Source organism: Biomphalaria glabrata, chromosome 1 (assembly GCF_947242115.1).
Source record: "Biomphalaria glabrata chromosome 1, xgBioGlab47.1, whole genome shotgun sequence".
NCBI classification, from domain to species: Eukaryota; Metazoa; Mollusca; class Gastropoda; family Planorbidae; genus Biomphalaria; species Biomphalaria glabrata.
This window is the reverse complement of record NC_074711.1, coordinates 29,968,754-29,989,666: the sequence shown is the minus strand read 5'-3', so window position 1 is coordinate 29,989,666 and position 20,913 is coordinate 29,968,754. Positions and strand designations below refer to the sequence as shown.

General features: G+C 36.2%; 1 protein-coding gene across 1 annotated transcript in view; it reads right to left on the bottom strand.

Moving 5' to 3' along the window:
• Nucleotides 1-6,087, bottom strand: part of LOC106060768 (putative sodium-coupled neutral amino acid transporter 11) — a 44,568-nt gene extending 38,481 nt beyond the window's left edge. Inside the window, exon 1 of the mRNA XM_056031766.1 lies at nt 5,597-6,087. Within this exon, the coding sequence (XP_055887741.1) occupies nt 5,597-5,638 (42 nt within the window). The 5' untranslated portion in view covers nt 5,639-6,087. The remainder of the gene's footprint in view (nt 1-5,596) is intronic.
• Between the last annotated feature and the right edge of the window lie 14,826 nt (nt 6,088-20,913).

Genomic DNA, 20,913 nt, shown 5'->3' with positions numbered 1-20,913 from the left:
TTTCTTTTAGGAAAGACACATCTAGCTGCTGACCGTGTTTACTTTTAGGAAAGACACATCTAGCTGCTGACCGTGTTTTCTTTTAGGAAAGACACATCTAGCTGCTGACCGTGTTTACTTTTAGGAAAGACACATCTAGCTGCTGACCGTGTTTTCTTTTAGGAAAGACACATCTAGCTGCTGACCGTGTTTTCTTTTAGGAAAGACACATCTAGCTGCTGACCGTGTTTTCTTTTAGGAAAGACACATCTAGCTGCTGACCGTGTTTTCTTTTAGGAAAGACACATCTAGCTGCTGACCGCGTTTTCTTTTAGGAAAGACACATCTAGCTGCTGACCGTGTTTTCTTTTAGGAAAGACACATCTAGCTGCTGACCGCGTTTTCTTTTAGGAAAGACACATCTAGCTGCTGACCGCGTTTTCTTTTAGGAAAGACACATCTAGCTGCTGACCGTGTTTTCTTTTAGGAAAGACACATCTAGCTGCTGACCGTGTTTACTTTTAGGAAAGACACATCTAGCTGCTGACCGTGTTTACTTTTAGGAAAGACACATCTAGCTGCTGAGCATGTTGTTGTGCGGTTCAGATTCAAAGGTTGACAAGGTGTGCCCTGCTGCTGAATAAAAAAAATTCGTTTCGAATGCGCTTTTGTCGTATACGCATGCTACATCCAATTGTCTTTCCCTTGTAGTTTGGTGTGGATGTTACAGATGAGACGTGATGTCGCATAAAATAGCTTAATCTTACAATTAATATGGATCGTTCAGATGAGACATTACATTGTAGAGAGTAGAACCAAGAATTAATATTTTATGTATCAAATAAAAAAAAACGTTATCGTAACTTTCTTTTGGTTAACGTCTTTATGTTCAGGCTTTATTTCTGTTTTAAAATCTTTATAAGTTCTGCGGTTCAACGCCAGAGATTTAATTAAATGTATAATACTGAACACATCATCAGGTGATCCACATTCCATTTAGTTTCACACAGATCTCGTCGGAGACGCTCGGTTCCATTTGACTCGACAAATTTGCTAATAACAATTGCTGCCAGTCCAATGTTACATCCATTTATACTTCTGGTACCATCAGTAGTCACTCCAACTTATTCCTCCCGAGAATGGTTGAAACCTCTTTTAACAAGTTTTTGCCAGTGGTGGTCCCATGCATGCTTCCCAAAGCTACTAACTTCTCTATGATTTCAAAATTGCTTGTTTGTACCATGAAATAATACCAAGAGTTTGGCCGGGTACGGGATTTTCTCAACTTTGTACCAACGTTTCGGAGGGCAGGATAAAACAAGGTAACGAGTCGGATCTGGCCCGCGTGCCGTAGTTTGGGCATCACTGATTTTAACAATAACTAATCTAGCTAGATCTAAAGCTGTAGTAAATCGGAAAAATCGCTCTCGTCAGCTCAAGACCAAGAAGATGGTACGCAAACATACACATTCGCCTCCCCCATCTAGTTTAGTAGATCTAAATGATTATAAACTAATATAAACTATTTATTGCATTCAATGTGGATAGTTTATGTAATTGTATCTCAGTGTATTCAATTGTAAGGAATGCCGACATTTTGAATCACTCTTCAGAAATATGTTGTCAACTTCAAAACTGGCTGTCGTTTCAATTAACTTAACATTTTTTTGGTATGAGCGCCTTTTTATGTGTTATATTGAAGTAGCTGAACTTATTATATTTGATATCTGTTGTAACAAAAGAAATTTGGACCAGCTCTGAGAATCAGATACTTTTTTAAATTTACCTATTGCCGATGAATTTACCAATTGCCGTAATTAAATTTAACTTTTACATGGCTACTCTTTACTAGATGAATTAAGGTATTGTTTCTCAACATTTTACTTTTGATGTCCCACCAGAAAGAAAAAAAAATTGTTTGCGCTGAATTGAGACAAAGGATCAAAACGTGCTTTATCCCGGTACCACACAATAGGGTCAGTTTTCAAACAGCAGGAGGTAAAGGCCATATTTATTTTGTGTAGCATTGACATTCGACTGTCCTATTCGAATTTAAGAGCTATTTTTGAATTTCAAAATCATGTTCGAAATAGAGTCATATTTGAATTTGAGAGTCATATTCGAATTTGAGAGTCATATTTGAATTGGAGAGTCATATTCGAATTGGATTAAGGCTATAATTATATCAATAATATTTCCAAACTTTGGTTACATAATTTCAACTTTAGTAATTGTAATGATGTCGGTACCTCGACTTTCTGCATGAATCTCACTTAACTAGGCCTCATTTGATTCATGATAAAGTGGCGCAGATAAAAAAAAAATCAATCTTTCCCGACTCCAGATTTGCTTGAATAATTTATACACTTTGTGTTTCACGTTGCTTGTGGACCTTTTTTTTTTGTCTGCTGATGTTATAAAAGAAAGTAAGTTGAAATGTAGCCTATGCATTTAATGATATGTACTGGACACTGTCTGTTTTTTTATAAATGCGGAAGTAGAAACATTGCCAACAAAACAGTAATGCTTTTAAAAACGAAACTATTCAAGATTTCGAGCATTTAACATAGTTTCCTCCAGTACAGCCCCGGATAATGTATTACCGTAGGGTAAACAGGGATAGATATATATTAATTTATTCAAAATGTTATGTTTGTAAAGTGTGGGTTTTTTTCAATCTGTGGGCAGTGTGACATTACATTGACAGTTATGTGGGCAGTGTGACGTTACAAAGACAGTTCTGTGTTGACTAAATTATAAATTTAACAGTAAATTCTGTCTGACGATGACTAATCATCGAGTTTACAAAGTCAAATTATGATTTTGTGATTGGCCTTTTTTTAATATTTTTTTTGGGAGGATAGGGTTAACCGCTTTGTTTATTATCTCTTTTAGTAAACAGCTATTAATACATTAATAATGCATTAATTCGCCAAAGATAGAGACCTGGCCCAACATTTCCGTCAAAGATTCCGATGTATAATGTCAGCATTCTTAACCTATTTTCTTGTCCTGTTTAAGAATCCCCCCCCCCCCACATCAACATCAGCGCATGCTTCTGGAACAATTTACACTTGAAATGTAGCAGACAGGTTGGAATGTGTTTATTGAGTTAGTCAGTCTTCTGCACAGGTCAAAACGTTGTAGGGGTTTCATTGACTAAAGGGTATTTTGTCAGCTCAACTTTGAAAGTGCTTTCATGACTAAAAGTTGTTTTGTCAGCCCTACTTTGAAAGTGCTTAGTCATAACTAAAAGGTTGTTTTGTCAGCCCTACTTTGAAAGTGCTTTGTCATAACTAAAAGGTTGTTTTGTCAGCCCTACTTTGAAAGTGCTTTGTCATAACTAAAAGGTTGTTTTGTCAGCCCTACTTTGAAAGGGCTTTGTCATAACTAAAAGGTTGTTTTGTCAGCCCTACTTTGAAAGGGCTTTGTCATAACTAAAAGCTTGTTTTGTCAGCCCTACTTTGAAAGTGCTTAGTCATAACTAAAAGGTTGTTTTGTCAGCCCTACTTTGAAAGGGCTTTGTCATAACTAAAAGGTTGTTTTGTCAGCCCTACTTTGAAAGGGCTTTGTCATAACTAAAAGCTTGTTTTGTCAGCCCTACTTTGAAAGTGCTTAGTCATAACTAAAAGGTTGTTTTGTCAGCCCTACTTTGAAAGTGCTTATTCATAACTAAAAGGTTGTTTTGTCAGCCCTGGTTGGTGCTAATTAACTTTTTACAATCGTAGAGAAGTTGACATGATTAGCTGTCCTGTAACTTAAACATTGCATTAAATGTTATGAACCTAAAAGACATATGTATCTTGTTATGAAAAACCAGATTCTTTAATATAATGATCAATGTTCTTAGTGTGACAGGTTGGTTATATGAGCTTATTCTAAAACTAGGGTTTCTGCGCATGATCAGGACAAAACTGATGGCATTCTGTGAATAATTGATACGCCTACGTCAATGATGCCAACCTACGGTACGCAGGCCATATCCGGTCCGTGAAGCGGTACTATCTGACCTAATGACGGAACTCGTCCACAGTGCAAGAAGAAGATATGTTGAAAAGAAACCTGGACAAAAAAGGATTGCATCGGTCCAGGACACTCCTCCCCCGTTCGCCTCTCTTTTCTGCTGATATTTGTTGATTTGCGTCTGCAGTCTAAGAGGCTAAGGTTCTGGCTACAACATTACTTCAGTTACCACCGAGTGTCAAGATCTAGAATGTCGCCCTACTATTGATACTGGCTTTGTGTTGCCCTAGTAATCTTTGCTGTGACATTTAATTAACTTAGATTTTTTTCCATTTAATTGAGTTAGCTTTTTTTTTTCATTTAATTAACTTGATCATTGTTTTCCCACGCTGTATCACGCTGCATTCAAAAGAGCTACACACTCCAATGGTGAACTAAACACAGCTTTAGCCAAGGGAGCTATACAACAAACCATTTCTTGTTAATTATCTTTTAAAAAAAAACACCTCAAAATAAAAAACAAGCAAAATATAAAAAATCCTTTTAAAAAAAACAAAGCTTATCAAAAGGGGAAGAACTCTGCCCTTAAAACTATATATATCAATAATGTACAAGCTATTTCTCTTATTTGATATAAAACAAAATAATTAATTACCAGTGATTAATTGACTAATGTTTTTTTTTTTAATTATTGATTCATGTTTTGTTAGCTACAATAAATAATTGTTTAAGGTATCAACTCGATCGGAGAATGCGTGAGGGAGAAATAGCGTTAACAAATATTTAAGGGGACTAAATTCAATAAATTTTACCTTATTTGTGAATACTGAAAAATTAGTTTCCCTTGTTGGTAACAAACAAAATAATTTAAAAATAGTCATTAATTGACTAATTGGTTGCTTTTGTTTATTGAGTCACGTCTTGTCTATGCTAATAAAAAATTTTATGAAGTTTCAACTTGATCTGAGAATGGGTGAGGGAGAAATAACGTGTACACACTTTTTTACCAGACAGACAGACGGACAGACAGAGTGAGTTGATATAAGCTTTGTAAAATTAAAAAGACAAAAGTATATTACTATATAAAATATTTAAAAGCGAGTATGAAAAATTGATTATTCATTATTGTGGCCCAAGTTAAACAGTTAGTTGATGTACGAGCATAGAGAAGTGAAAGGTGACTGACCAGAGGAATACCAAGTACTATAGAAAACAAAAAGCATTGAGAGGTATTTTGATTATCAATAGATCTGTAGATAGATAAGTAGGTAAGTAGGTAGATAAGATAGATAGATAGATAGATAGATAGATAGATAGATAGATAGATAGATAGATAGATAGATAGATAGATAGATAGATAGATAGATAGATAGATAGATAGATAGATGATTGGATGGATGGATGGATGGATGTGTCAATTCATCAATTTACTAATATTACATAGAACTAGATTTAGATAGTTTACAATTTTCCTTTTTTTTTCGAATTAAATATGAATAGCATGCAACTACTTACATGACTTAAATATGAATGACATGCCAACTACTTACATGACTTAAATATGAATGACATGCCAACTACTTACATGACTTAAATATGAATGACATGCAACTACTGACATGACTTAAATATGAATGACATGCCAACTACTTACATGACTATTTCCAAGAATATATGTTCCTTCCCCTTGTGCCATGATAAGCCGATCCAATTAGCCCTGTCAACGCTGTGCGATAGATCTAAATACACACGCGCGTTCACATGGGCATCTATAGATGATCTGGGACCGACTTCGCAGAGGCGAGGGGCGGGGGGTGCTCAATCTGAGTTGTCCCCCCACTGTTGAGTGGTCCAGGCTAACTGTTGAAACCCCAGGTCCTACTGAATGACGACCTAGGCCTGAAGCAGGTAAAAGCTTGCTCCGTCAGTGGCCTAGCATGACATGTCAACTCTGTCAGAGATCGCATCTATCAAAAGTCCGTGAAAGGAAAAACTCACGAGAGTACCTTTGAGACCGCTTGGTAGAGTCGTACTGGAAAGAGTGAGGAGACTTCGAGTTGCGACAAGGAGAGAGAGAGAACGAGAGAGAGAGACGTCACACTGAGGCAAACCGTTCAAACTGTGCGGGGAGGGTGTTAGTCGGTGAGAGAGACTAGTATTAAAAAAAAAACAGGCGAGAAAGGGAAGAGTAAGAATCGATAGGAGGGGAAATAAGCCAGTGGAAAACAAAATCTCTCACGTTTGTCTGCGGGCGGACCAAGTAGCGAGACAGAAGACTCTGTGAGTGAGGGCTGATGAGAGGTGCCGTTACTTGTGCGTTGCATTAATAGCTCTGTTCTGGAGGGAGAGAGAATGAAGGAAAACTATTTCGATAGACCAGAAGATGAAAATGGATTAGCCAAACAAGTGGTCCATAGTTTGAAGAGCGGGATTCGCTCAGCGTTTTCTAACCTAACCTTTTTTCTATCAAAATAACCTTTTTTTTTCTTCTAAATGCGCACTTTCATCTTACCAGCTTCCAACATTTTACAAGCTAATTTTATAATAATGGAAAAACAAAATTTCTGGTGAGTATCCTTTCCCTCCTAATTTACACCCTCCCAACTGAACAAGTCCAGTGAGGGTCATCTTTGATGAGAAATACTGGTTCTAAGCCTGGGCACACGTGAAATCATTAAGTCATCTTTTAGAACAGATGCAGGTTAAAAGAGATATACATCCAGCATATGCCAACAGGTAAACAATGATTCTATTTATCTTATATCAAATTAGTAGAGGCTTATAAGTCAATATCAACCATAATCATTGCCTCCGACCTTCTACTATTAAAACTAGGCATTGTAACACTATTAGTTGACATTACTTTTATTGCTGGTCATCAGGATTTTCACTATAACGTCTATAAAGTAAGCAATGTCAAGGACATTACATTGGATTCCACTGTTGTCAGCAAAATAGGAAACGAATTGACTTATAATTTGAGCACAATTTCAATGCGTGAGTTGAACTTGATTTTCGCATCAAATGTCCTTAATTACTATTAATTAGTCGTCCATTTGTTTTTAAATAAGTTTTAAGGCATAGAGTGAAAGGCTATGGTTCCTTCATATAAAAATTGTTTTGTGCATTAAACGGAAGACAGTTTGTCTGGAAACACAAACTCAAAATCGGCCCCCGAAGTGGTCCACCCAGGCAGGTAAAAAGGCAGGTTTCAATATTTTCAGAAAGAACATCAGAATGAAATTCTATGGGAGACAAATGACAGAGAAGAATGGAGAAAGAAGGTTGACAGATCGTGTGTGGTCCAGCAGACCAAAGGATAGGTGAAAGTGAATGTGAAGTTAGATGTCATCCTGGCCTAACTGATGTCTTATAATGAATATCTAATTGATCTAATTGTTTTGTAAAGAGTCAATCTCTTATTCAAATCCTCAAGAAAAAAACATTTTCGTAAAAAAAAAATGTTTCTTTAGTTCTGTGTTTGGCTGCAGTAGTGTAGCACTACAGTTCACGATAATATGAAAAACTACTTATTAATTGTTGTTTTAAATTATGTTCAACTTATATGCATAGTAAATAGATTTTTTCTCTTTAAAAAATGTAAACATTTTTTTATGTGTAAATGTAGTAGTCAGTATGACAGAACTTACTTAACTTAGCAATACAAATGTAAAAAAAAATATTTTTGACAAACAATCTATAACCATTTGCATAAATGTGTTAAAAATATGTTAAATAGACATCTCCCCTACTAAAGAGCCTCCTGTGTTTGTTACTATTAATAGTGAATAGCTGTAAAAATGGTGTATTTTTATGAAAAAACTGCTTGCATAAGTGATTTAAAAAATAGATTTTTCACTTTCACAAAAGAAAAAAGCCGTTGCATCAGAACTTTGAATGGTCTAATATATCATGATGTCGGATTTTTACCATCTTTTCTAGTTTACGAGATCTAAACGGGACGGACGAACGGACAGACATTCCACACAAAACTAATAGCGTCTTTCCCTCCTTTCGGGGCACCCTAAAAATGATCATTTACATTTATTTAAAAAATGATGATCAACACTTCCTGTATTTTGTACATTGGACACACACACACACACACAAGCTAGCTATTTATAGTTTCTCCGCCATGTCTCCAATCGGGGATTTGGGATTTTAACCCTAAAAATTACTCAAAGTAATCTACTCTTTAATTACACTTTGATTTTTAAGATCCCATTTACGTTCTTTAAGCCAGTGTTAAAGGTATTTCCCAAACTGTGTTCCGCTGTGCAGGTGTTCCTCCAACTACTGGATTAATTAACTATTTGGCCAGCACGTGAGTTAACCTCTCTAAAATAAAATTTGCAAAGTGTACCACTAAATAAATGCGAAGTTTTCCGTTAAGGACAAAAGTTTGGGAAACACTCATTGAAGCAATCAAATACAGAGAAATAAAAGCCAAAAAGAAAGTATAAGAAGGAATAAAGTGACAATATCAACATCAGAATGGAATCTAAAGCAAAACGTAAGAAAATGAAAATAAGTTGAAGAGATTTTTAAACACACAAATAGACACACTGTCAAGAACGTCCTGTTGAAAGGTCACAGTTGCCAACTAAATAATAAAACAACTTTCTGCTACACGAGAAAGAGATTGTAAGTTTGTTTCTTCAGTGTTCATAAGAGAACACAATTATTAGTTGGTTTACTAATATACTTCTCTTGTCTATACGTCCGCCGTAGTCTGGACTTTAGATACACCAAAAAGCTTGAAATGTTTGGGTTTGTCTCCGTGTAGAAAATCACCAATAAGACTTTCTTTTTTGGAATTAAAAATTCAATATATAGAATATATAGAATGTTAGGAGTGTGTATGTATGTATGTATGTATGTATGTATGTATGTATGTATGTATGTATGTATGTATGTATGTATGTATGTATGTCCCGCCTAGTAATCAAAATCGTTGTTTAATGTCCCTCCCACAACTGGGGGGGGGGGGCCCTAAAAATAGACAAAAAGTGGCTTATTGTATCTCTGTTAAAGAACGAAACTTTTTAACGAATCGAGTAAACCAGTTTTTTAACATTACTTTATATTAGATATGAATATGATTGTGGAGTAATTGTTAACTAAACACACATGTTACCCGCGGTTGTTTTAAATAAAAAGTAATTATGAGTTGATAGAGCCTGCGTAATGTGGTATACGTTAAGTGCGAGGTTGTGGCACTTTAGTCCAAGGAGCTGTCAAAACGTAATATGTAGCTGGGAAATCTTCAAGCAAAGCTGTGCCGCCGATCTTGTAGCTGGGAAATCTTCAAACAAAGCTGTGCCGCCGATCTTGTAGCTGGGAAATCTTCAAGCAAAGCTGTGCCGCCGATCTTGTAGCTGGGAAATCTTCAAGCAAAGCTGTGCAGCCGATCTTATAGCTGGGGAATCTTCAAGCAAAGCTGTGCCGCCGATCTTGTAGTAATTTGTGTACAATAAAAGTAACGAAAACATGTCTCCATTTTTTTTTGTATCTGTTTGTGACCAAAAGTTCATTCCACTAGTTGCTGTTTTCTGTCTTATTACTGGATAATGGGACTTTTGATAGCGTCTTACATGTAGCAAACAAATTGCCAAGTAAAAGAAAATTGTCTTTCCCGTTCTCATGTTTATGTTGCAGCGTGTTCAGCGTTCAGAGGACTAGACCAATATATGCGATGAACTGTTGGAGCGTGTTCAGCGTTCAGAGGACTAGACCAATATATGCGATGAACTGTTGGAGCGTGTTCAGCGTTCAGAGGACTAGACCAATATATGCGATGAACTGTTGGAGCGTGTTCAGCGTTCAGAGGACTAGACCAATATATGCGATGAACTGTTGGAGCGTGTTCAGCGTTCAGAGGACTAGACCAATATATGCGATGAACTGTTGGAGCGTGTTCAGCGTTCAGAGGACTAGACCAATATATGCGATGAACTGTTAGAGCGTGTTCAGCGTTCAGAGGACTAGACCAATATAGGCGATGAACTGCGCAGTGGTTTTCTAATCAGGGAGTTCTCCATAGAGTTTTCTTTCTATTGGGGTATTTTGGGGCCAGTGTCTTGTACGGGCCTCATGATAAAGAGAACAGTTTTGAAGGGCATGGTCAGCATTGAGCTTTCGGTACATATTGTTGTCTCATTTTGTTGTGTCCGGTCGTGAGTCGAAAGATTAAACGTTGATGTTGTCGGGATAGCTTATAATAGGCATCATCTTTCTTGTGATTCGGGTGAGAGCTCGTCCATTTCTCATTTATTTTATTTACTATTAGTTTCTTCATTTTTCCTAAATGGAGTGCAATGTTTAATTCTGAGTTTGTTCTTCCACGCTTAGCGAGTGTGTCAGCCTTCTCATTTCTTTCTAGTTGTGCAGGTATCCATTTAATAAAAATTTTTTTGCTGTTGTTGTTGAGCTTTATAAATGTTGTCCTGAGTCGTTTTATATAGGAGGAATAAAAGTTTTTCAATCTGTGGAGGATTGTTTTCGCATCGGTGTGTCTAAAAAAATATAAATTATGTAGGCTACTTGCAAAATATTCTTTCTCTGTGTGTGTGTGTCAGCATGTATCTCTTTTGCATTTCTCTCTTCCCCTTTAGACGTCGCATGCTAATAAATTAATTCCGTTGAATTGTTTAGAATGTTTTGATGAGTCGAACAATAGCCACAGACATTTTGCTGTTCATTGTGGACACAGGTGTGTGCATTTACACTTGTTTACAGTGAGGGGTTACTTTATTAAAACCTTTGTGTCTACACAGTACACGTGTAAATGTTTCTCTGGGATGGTTAGCCTCTTAGTTTCCTTATGTTTAAAACTCTAACAGAAAGAGAGCAGACCAACTTTTAGTTGGACTACAGACACAGTTGCACGCTCCGTCTGCACGTTAAGAAACAAATAGCTTTTTACCTCCACTGTCTCGAACTTGATACAAAATATTCATTAACTTCAGTAACCTATAAATATTTATTAACTACACTATCCTGTAAATATTCATTAACTTCACTAACCTATAAATATTTATTAACTACACTATCCTGTAAATATTCATTAACTTCACTAACCTATAAATATTTATTAACTACACTATCCTTTAAATATTCATTAACTTCACTAACCTATAAATATTTATTAACTACACTATCTTGTAAATATTCATTAACTTCAATAACCTATAAATATTTATTAACTACACTATCCTGTAAATATTCATTAACTACAATATCCTTTGAATATTCATTAACTACTGCCGTTTTTTTTCCTTGGCTCAAAGGGTACTTATAAAAAAAAAATATAACTTGGAAATTGGATCACTCTTAGTTGTAATGATGCAGTGTCTTTAATGGTTGACATTAGCGTTGGTTCGTCTATATGTGTAGATAATTATTCACTTGCGGGTGCGTGGGGTGGAGCCTGAACTGTGATTAACTTACATATGTAATTTATTATTTATAAGTCGTTTACGACACACCAACAAAGTCTAATATGAGCAGACATTTGATTTAATGAGCATAAAAATCAATAATAATAAAAATATCCAGCCATATGCCGCTGGCCCTACAAATAGTTATCACAAATATATCCATGTATGAATACAGTTACTAAGATACGTTAAGTTTCAAAATACAATATCAATACAATATCACATATATATTCCATTAAGCTCCAAAAGTAACTGTTAGAATAACTTAGCCAATAACCGAACAGTCTCTGACGTGCTCTTCCACTCCCAGCAACAAGTGTCCAACCTTCCTAGACTGGAAATAAAGACTCACTCACATTAACTCACATATAAGGAAGACTAAAACATTCAGTTCACATCACGTGCAGACAGGTGTGTAGCTAGGGATTTGGGCGCCCGGTGAGCTTGACCTTTTTAGGGGCCCCTGCATTTTGACATTTGACATCATGACATGAGATAATGTAGTTAATAAATATAAAGGCCTAATTCTAAATTCAAATTGGTACAGTGTGTATGTTATTTTTTGTAAATCATTAAGACTTTTTAAATGTTGTCTATTGGCAAAATGATGCACAAGTGACAAATCTCAAAAACAATCACATCAAGGTGTGCTCTCTGTGCAAAGGCATCTATAACATCATCTAGATCAATGCTGTCTAGTATTTTTGACTGCACGTGAATAGCAAGATTACATGGCAGTGGCGTAATATTAATATTTAATGTTAGAAAAAAATGAGACTTTCATTTGGGGGCCCCCATCCTAGCTACACCACAGCGTGCAGACTGTTCAGTGAAATAAGTACATGAGTACATAAGCAAAGGGATATAAGTCTTTCATACCATAGTTACAACAAATAAACAATCAATTCAATCTCTCTATACATACCCCTGACATTTACAATATCCTTAAGAACTAAAAACATTTCGCCAACAGCCTCCCTCCCTCCGCATCTCCAGGCCCGCTGCCAGAAATATTTGGGTCCCAGACAATTGGGTACATATGGGCCCCTCCGCCTTACCCCCAAATGCAAAAAAAAAAACACACCATCAAATGCATAGACAAGATGATTGAAGTGTAGTTAATCTGAAACTACACGATGTCGAATCATGCGTGCGGCTGTTTAAAAACACACTTGTAGTTGTTTTGTTATAAAACCTGAATGATTGTCAAAATATAGGCTACGCAGCAGCAGCGTAGAACAAAGATCCGGACGAGAGTCCTGTTTGTCTTCCCCCCACCGCCCGGTATCAAACACCAGTTAGGAAGTACCAAAATAAAACACATTTAAAGAAGAAAAACAAGTCTACTTGTTATGAAATCTGTGTGTGTCTGTATGGTGACGGTGGGAAGAGGCTAGCGTGCGAATGATGCAAGATAAGCAGTATTGTCGGTCGAAGGTACGACAGACGAGTCCAGATTGCCAGAGTGAAAAGACGTGTTCTTGTAGTGAGATTTTGTTCAAAACACCATTTTCTTGTTAGTACTAAAGTCTACTACAGTTATGTCGTGGTCTCCCTGCAGTTTGGTGCTACAAGTCAACGATACTACTTATATATCCACAGTTTAATAACTAGTTATTAATAATCTTGTCTAATTAGTCTTGTTACATAATGAAATACAGAACTTTTAAAATGACAAAAAAAAAAAATAATTCAAACAAAATCAACAACAACAAAATGTACACAGCCACCTCCATTACATCCAGTGTTAGCTTAGTAGGCCTTTGACATGTGCATGGATCATTATCTTACAACTTGCAGACACGCAATTAAAAAGGTGCTATTATTGTTGTAACACACATTCATACTCATGTATACCCAGCGGCGTTGGAGTCACCGCATCCTCGCACCCCCTTGTGACGCCGTATACCTACATATAATAAACAGACATGGTTACAAAATATTCATTTAAAAATAACGCTAAAGGGAGAGAAACTGTGATGTTTCCAGAATACTTTTATCTAGGAGTGTGTCTCAGTGGTTAAGCGAGTCAAGTTGTGGTTCGTAAGTTTTCTCGGCTATGGTTTGACAACGAGTGTAAGGATAGGTTTAATATATTGGATGCTTCAAATTGATTTCAACTCATACCAGAAAATAAATTTGTATTTGATGTAAATTAATCTTTTTATATAGTTAGTACTTTAGTTAGTAGATCTTTTTTTTTACTGCTGTCAGAAAATTAGAAAAGAGAGAGAGAGAGACAAAATTTAAAAGTAAGCCTAGATTTCGTTTTAAAGTCGGTTTAAACTATTTATCAAGAAAATAAGCAAACAGGACAGAGGGTAGACCTAGGGAACACGCAGCTCTAGGACAGTCAGAAATGTCAATAAACTTTGCTACGGGGTAGGGAAATATCAGAATCAACTATTCTACAATAATTATCCTCATTCGGCTATAGGTCACGTGCGCTCCCCCCAGCCACCCACACACATACACAAACATCTGTCACAATGTGCACTGAAGATCAATGTTTCTAGTATTGGACTAGTACATTATACTATACGAGCATATGCAAAATAATTGACAGCTGTTAATATCTACTACATGAAATACAAATGACATGACAACTAAAACATGGTGTATAGGGAGAGTAGTGTCTAGCAACATCAAGTAGACATACTCCAAGATGGGATGGGGACGCCTCGTCTAATAGGTTTACATTTCAAAAGAAAGATTTATAATGTCACAACAACATACGTTATATGTGTTCATCTGAAGGGGAGTCTTTGTGTGTATGGTTCAAGACCACTAAATTCCATGGTATAGTTTAACAAGGAACAGTTTTTTCTTTTGATCGATCTTTGCCATTGATCCGATGTTAAGAGATCATTATCTTGAAATACAGCATGACTTGTGCACCTGTAATGTTGATGATGATATCGATAAGTCATTTTCTTCATCTGTTCTGGTTTTCCTAATGTGTATTGAGAGGTTGTCAGGCAACAGAACAGCGTATTGATTTATTATGTTCGGTTATGTTGATGTGTTGTTATTTGTTTATGCTGGCTACACTTGCAGTGTTTTGTCTTTATTTAGACCAAATGTCGAGATTAGCATTAAAAAAATCATAGATTATGTATTCGCCACCCCATATTTAGATCTTAAAAGGCCCTAAGCAGTAAGCTGTTTGAGATATGGGGCCCTTTATAAGTTCAAATATTATGTCAATGCTAAATATCTCTTGGGGGCCATAATCTATAGTTTGTGTTTCCTATAGATAAATCCGGCCCTGTGTATTTGATTTCATTTTTTTAAATATTTGCTTTAGCAAAATACCACGCGCGCAGAATCAATTCTGAACCTGGCGTAATGATACAACAGTCACTAGCAACCCCGGACAAATAGTAATGGCTGTGAGAGCAAAGAGCAGTTGATATGTTGAATGCAGACAAGTAGTTGTGGCCGGAAGGGAAATAGCCGCTAATAGTTTTGTGTGGTCTGTCCGTCCGTTTAGATCTTGTAAACTAGAAAAAATATTGAAAATCCGACATGACATTTTAGACCTTTCAAAGTTCTGATGCACGGGAGACTATATAGTAAGGGAGATGACCATTTACCATAATTTTAACACATTTATACAAACGATTTTAGATTTTTTTGTGAAAAAAAAAATTGTTTTACTAGATTAATTGATTTCGAACATATTTACTACCTACATTTACGAAAATTTGTAACCTTTTTTTGAATAGAGAAAATCTATTTAGTATGCATATAAGTGGAAAATAGTTTAAAACAACAACTAATAAACAGTGTGCCATATTATACACATGAACTGCGGCATGTCAAACTGGCAATATCACACATAAGGTATGCCTAACTAAAGGGAAAAATGTTTTTTTTTGTTGAGGCTTTCAGTGAGAGATTGGCCCTTTACAAAACAATTAGATCAATTAGATAATCATTCAATAACATCAGTTAGGCCAGGTTCAGATTTAACTTCATCTTCATCTATCCCTTATTCTGTTGGACCGTTGGGACTTGATAGAATTTCATTCACTGACAGGCATGTCCATTCTTTGTCTTTCTCTCCATCTTCTTCCTGGTACTGTTCCCTGAAGGAAGGATCTTTGCGAGCCCTGAGGGCCTCGTGATGTGTCCATAGAGTTTGAGTTTACGTTGTTAGCAGGTCATCGTGGGGTCCATTTGCTGTATTGACCGTGTTTTTAATCTCTTTATTCGGGATTCTATATTTGTAAGTGACACCTGGGATATAACTATATCTTCATTACTATCAATTCATTAAATACATGTGAATATTAACAATGTAATAATAATAACATTAATAAATCTCCGTATCCTGTGGCATCAAGTCGTTAGTCGAACTAACAATACAACAGTATTAAGAAGACTTTCGACACGAGGGCGTCTCTTCTTTTGGTATCGACGGAAAATGGCTTGTAGTTAGTGATGGGCAAAAGTGAACTAAAAGTTTTAAAACTTTTAGTTAAACTTTAAAAAAAAAATTAAAACCAAAATTAAATTAGAAAAAAAAAATTTGTTAAAATCGTAGTTTAATTAATTTTTTTTAGTTACAAACTAAAAAGTTCAATTAAAATGTATAGCGGTTGAAACGCACATCCCTGTTTTCTGCGTGGTGGTGTTTAATTGTCCAAGTAAAAGAGATAAAAATTGTAGGCCCCTATTTGATCACATTTGGTCGTACATGTTGTTTTTTTATGTACTTAAGTAGGCCTATACATCTAAGACAATTTATTATTACTAGCGGCTAATAAAACTGTTTGATTTAGGATCAGAAACACAAAAAAATGTGTTATGAAAATGAGTATTACTGTCATCTCGTATTTTCTTTATGCACTCAAGCCTTATAAGAAAGAGGAGAAGGCACGAAAATGCAGTGCGAAGTTCTCAGGGCCCTGCGGGGGTAAAGAGCGTTGTATTACAATGGACGAACTATATCATTCTTTCATCTAACGACGCTGTCCTCGAAAGACTACCAGTTACAAAACTTTGCTCAACGCCTCTAATGACAACTGCTGAACGTGACTTCATATTTTTTTTTACTTATTTCTGAAAGGAGTCTTAGCCCAAAACTTACTGCAGGATGGATGGAAGGGGGTGACTGCGGGAGTAGGAGGTTTGAACTTGGGACCATCGTAATAGCAGTCTAAATCGCATGTAACACGGCCTAGAATCCATAAAGTAAAATGTATTAGCAATGGATCGTTTGCCGAGTTTTATCAGCTGCTTATATGTAGTCGTGTAGAAATTAGAATAAACAAGTAAACACCTTCCAATGTAAAACTAAGTATTCTCAAATAATAGGCCTAGATCTAGATAAATGTTTGTATTAAGTTTTTTGTAAACAGAATCAGTGTTCCGTAGAGTTAGCCTAGCATTGAGATTGGAATCCTGTTTGGGTTTTGGGATGTACGTAGATGCCTTTTTTTTTGTATTCACAACAAGGGCACGTCATATTTCTTTGTTTCAAATGTTTACAGTATAATGGAACATTTTGGTGTTTATCTGTTTACCACAATGATTGAAGAGTGTTGGTCCCTTAGAACATGTCTATAAGTCTGTTTCTTGCTAGTTGACTTGCTCATTGAGAGTTGTGTATCTTTCATTTTAGTGGATTATTGGTAGCTATTAGTTGGGAAGTAAATTAAGTTTAAAGAAGTTGTGTTGATTGTGTTTACTTGTGTTAACAGTCTTATTCTATTTCTTAAGATGTACTAAAAAAACTTCATTCCAATAAGAAGTTGTGTTTTGAGATCACGGATATTTCCTACCTTGCTTAAGCATTGTATAGACCAGTGGTTCCCAAACGTTTTCCTTAACGGAACACTTTGTACATTCTGAGTATTTAGCGGAACACTTCGCACATTCTGAGTAGGCCTATTTAGTGGAACACTTCGCACATTCTGAGTTAACGGAACACTTTGATTATATTTATTTTAGTGAAATTAGTTCATGTGGTGGTTTAATTTTACTAGTTGAATTATTCAAGTAGTTCGAGGCACACCTATCCAGGCTTCGCGGAACACAGTTTGGGAATTGTTATAGAATTAAGTTTAAAGAAAAAGTAATGCTTGTTCAGGCTAAAAGTAAAATGTCAAAGTTTTTTAACCACATACATTTCCCAGACTAATCTATCAGTTAGTATTTAAAACAATTTTGTTTTTCCTATAGTGAAGAGCTCTTTTTTTTTCACGAATGTGTTTTCTGCTCCAAGTTTGTTTGTTTGTTGTTTTGTTTTTTTTGTTTTGTTTTGTTTTTGCGCTGGGTAAAATGTTGATGTAGAAGATATTCCATTGAGTTGTACGAAAAATTTAAGAAGATAATGATATATTATATCAATTTTAACATTCAGTGCAATCCGGATTTATGTCCGAAATATTTGAAAAAATCACTTCGCTAATTGGGTCATTGCATGAGCCCTAAATAATAAAATATCAACATCTTTCTTTAAATTACTTACGATGCCAAGGCAATGATATCGATGGTTTTTTCAAAATGAGCGGACAGGTAGGCCTACAATAGCCTTCAGATATTGTTTCAACAAAAGCAGTCGATTACGCCTTTTGTTCCCTGTGCTAAACAGTACTTATACATGGTCTTACATGATTCTGTAAGATGTGCTCATGAACGTGCATTTGGGATCTCTTTTAGTCAATGTACCGATGCATACAAACTAGGCCTACTGGATTTCTTTGTCACACAAAATATTTGTCATACGGGGGGTGGGGGGGGGCCATCAACATATTCTTGAACCCGGGCCAATGGCTCTAATAGTGATAGGGAAGAAAGAGCATTTGTACAAATTTGTCATAGCATATGCAACGAGGAATGTGCCTTTATCTTTGTGTCTTTCTGAGTATTTTATTAAATTTTGGTTTTGTATTTGAAGATTATCACAACTGTAGTGGCCTAAAGCACCCAGTCGCAGGTATCAGATCTACAAAAGTGTTAATAAATTTTAAATAATTGATTGATTTATAGATCTAGATTCTAGACGCAGATTTTTGTTGGCAGACGGAGCGATTAATTTTTGGTTATAGAAAAATAGAATCGTATCTATGCTAAGTCTAAGGACAAAAAATGTAACAAATTCAAATGCTAAAAAAAAAACCAAACTTAGAAATTTGATTTTTTTTTATCTATCTAGGCTGCAGTGGATCTATCTAGATCATAGACTCATGGGCGTATCCAGGATTTTTTTTTTTTGGGGGGGGGGGGTGACACCCGCGAAAAAAAATTATGTATGTGTGTATATGTACATGATCTTTATTACATTCTGACCCTTCATTCTTTTGGAAGACGTTTATTGTGCCCTAGAATGTTTCTTCCTGGAGTTAGTGGGAAAATTGTAGACTCCCCGCCATTGACAGCAAGGGGGTCTGGGGGAGCGCTTGCCCGCCGCCAAGCACTATTTCTGGTATTGAAAGCCAACAAAATGAATATTCTGAGGTATCTACAGTACATTTTCCTGCTTTTAAAAAGTTTTATTTCAAAAACCTAAAATGCTATTCTTACTGCCTTACTGGCGCCAAGTTGTACTAGGATATCTTCGCAACCCTTAGTATGCGTAATTCATTTTGTCGGAAAACATGTCCCGCAAACCTCATGCGACGCTCTGTCACAACCATACTAATGTGTCAACTCCCAATTCGGCATAGGATTTCCTTGATTTAGACCCGATCTCGATAACTGACTCCTAAAATCTGTCTTAGCCATCTTTGTTGAGCTACATTAAGTGTTTTTCAATTTCGGCAGATGACTATTCAACGCACTTTATTAATGAAGCCCCGCCACTGGTAGAAATGTGTAACCTCTCCTGAATAAGCTCTTGGAATTAGGTAACTGTAGCTTGCTTTAGATTTTATATCGAAAAGGGAAGTTTTATCGTCAAAATGATCTGTTGTGGATTTTAAACTAAAAAATCTCTGGAGTTATTTTTTTTAAATTCAAAACCCAATTTAATACTGTCATAGAATTTGGTAACTGTAGTTTGCTTTAGAAAAATATTGAAGATTGAGGTTTTCAACCTCAAAACTCTCTGTAGGGGGGATTTTAAACTCAAAACCATCTGGAGGGGTTTTAAACTTTTAAGAAAAGCCATCTGTAAGAGAAGGGTTTAAACTCAAAACCCCCAATTGGCTTGGCTACGCTCTAATAATTTTAGTGTGTAATTTGTTTGTTTTTTTAATTAAAGAGGTATGTTTAGCAATAAACCCCGATGAAAGGGGGTTTAAACTCAAAACCCCTTTTGGCAACTTTCATAGCATTCTGAGTGCCTGATTTGCTTTTTTTTTATATTGAAGAGTTATTTTTTTAGCTTTAAACTCCACTGGAGGGGAGTTTAAACTCAAAACCTTTTTGACTATACGCTCATAAAATTATGAGTGTATAATTTGCTTTGTTTTTAATATTAAAGAGGGTTTTTTTATCTTCAAACCCCGCTGAAAGGGGTTTAAGCTCAAAACTGAGTCAAAACCCATTTACCTATATGCTCATAACATTTTTAGTGCGTAATTTCCTTTTTTTTTAAGATATTTTTTAGCTTCAAACCCTACTGGAGAGGGGGGGGGGGGGTAAACTCAAAACCCTTTGGCTACGCTCATAGAAATTTGAGTGTGTTATTTGCTTTATTTATATTGAATAGGTTTTTTTTTTTAATCAAAATCTTCCTTAACTGTGCTCTTGGAATTTGGGGATTGTCGTTTGCATTTTTTTTTTTTGTTTTGTTTTTAGAAGAGAAGGATTTAACTGCAAAAACCCCTGGTAGAGGGTTTTAAACTCAACTCCCCCCTGGCAGGGGGTTTTAAATTCAAAACCACCCTGGTAGGGTTTTTTAAAACTCAAAACCCCTTGGCTGCGCTGGGGCAAGTGATGGTATAGTATTAAAATGTCACCCAAAATAAACAAAATCAAAGCAAACAAGATTACAAAGACAGTTTGTGTGGAAACACAAACTGAAAATCGGCCCCCGAAGTGGTCCACCCAGGAAGGCTTCAATATTTTCAGAAAGAACATCCAAATGAAATTATATCAAAGACAAATGAGAGATAAGAATGGAGAAAGAAGGTTGACAGATCTTGTGTAGTGCCCCAACGGTACAGCAAATCAAAGGATAGGTGCAAGTGAATGCAAAGTTAGATGTGAACCTGGCCTAACTAGTGCCCCTTTCAGACCTTGTGGTCTATAGGGCAGATGATGTAAAGTTCATCTGTTTTTGTGGCCTACGGTTAACGAGGGTGTCATGTAGCCAGCACAACGACCAACCGCCTTTACTTTTCCCCAACTAATATCAGGTACCCATTGGAGCTGGGTGGACTCAGAGGCGCCTAACGATTCCGAAGTTGAAAATCCCAGTCTTCACCAGGATTCGAACCCGGGGCCCCCGGTTCAGAAGCCAAGCGCTTAAATTTACCGCTCAGCTACCGCGCCTCTCCTGGCCTAATAACTGAAGTCTTAATTGATGTTATTGTTTTGAAAAGGCTCAATCTCTTATTCGAATGCTCAAAATAAGAAA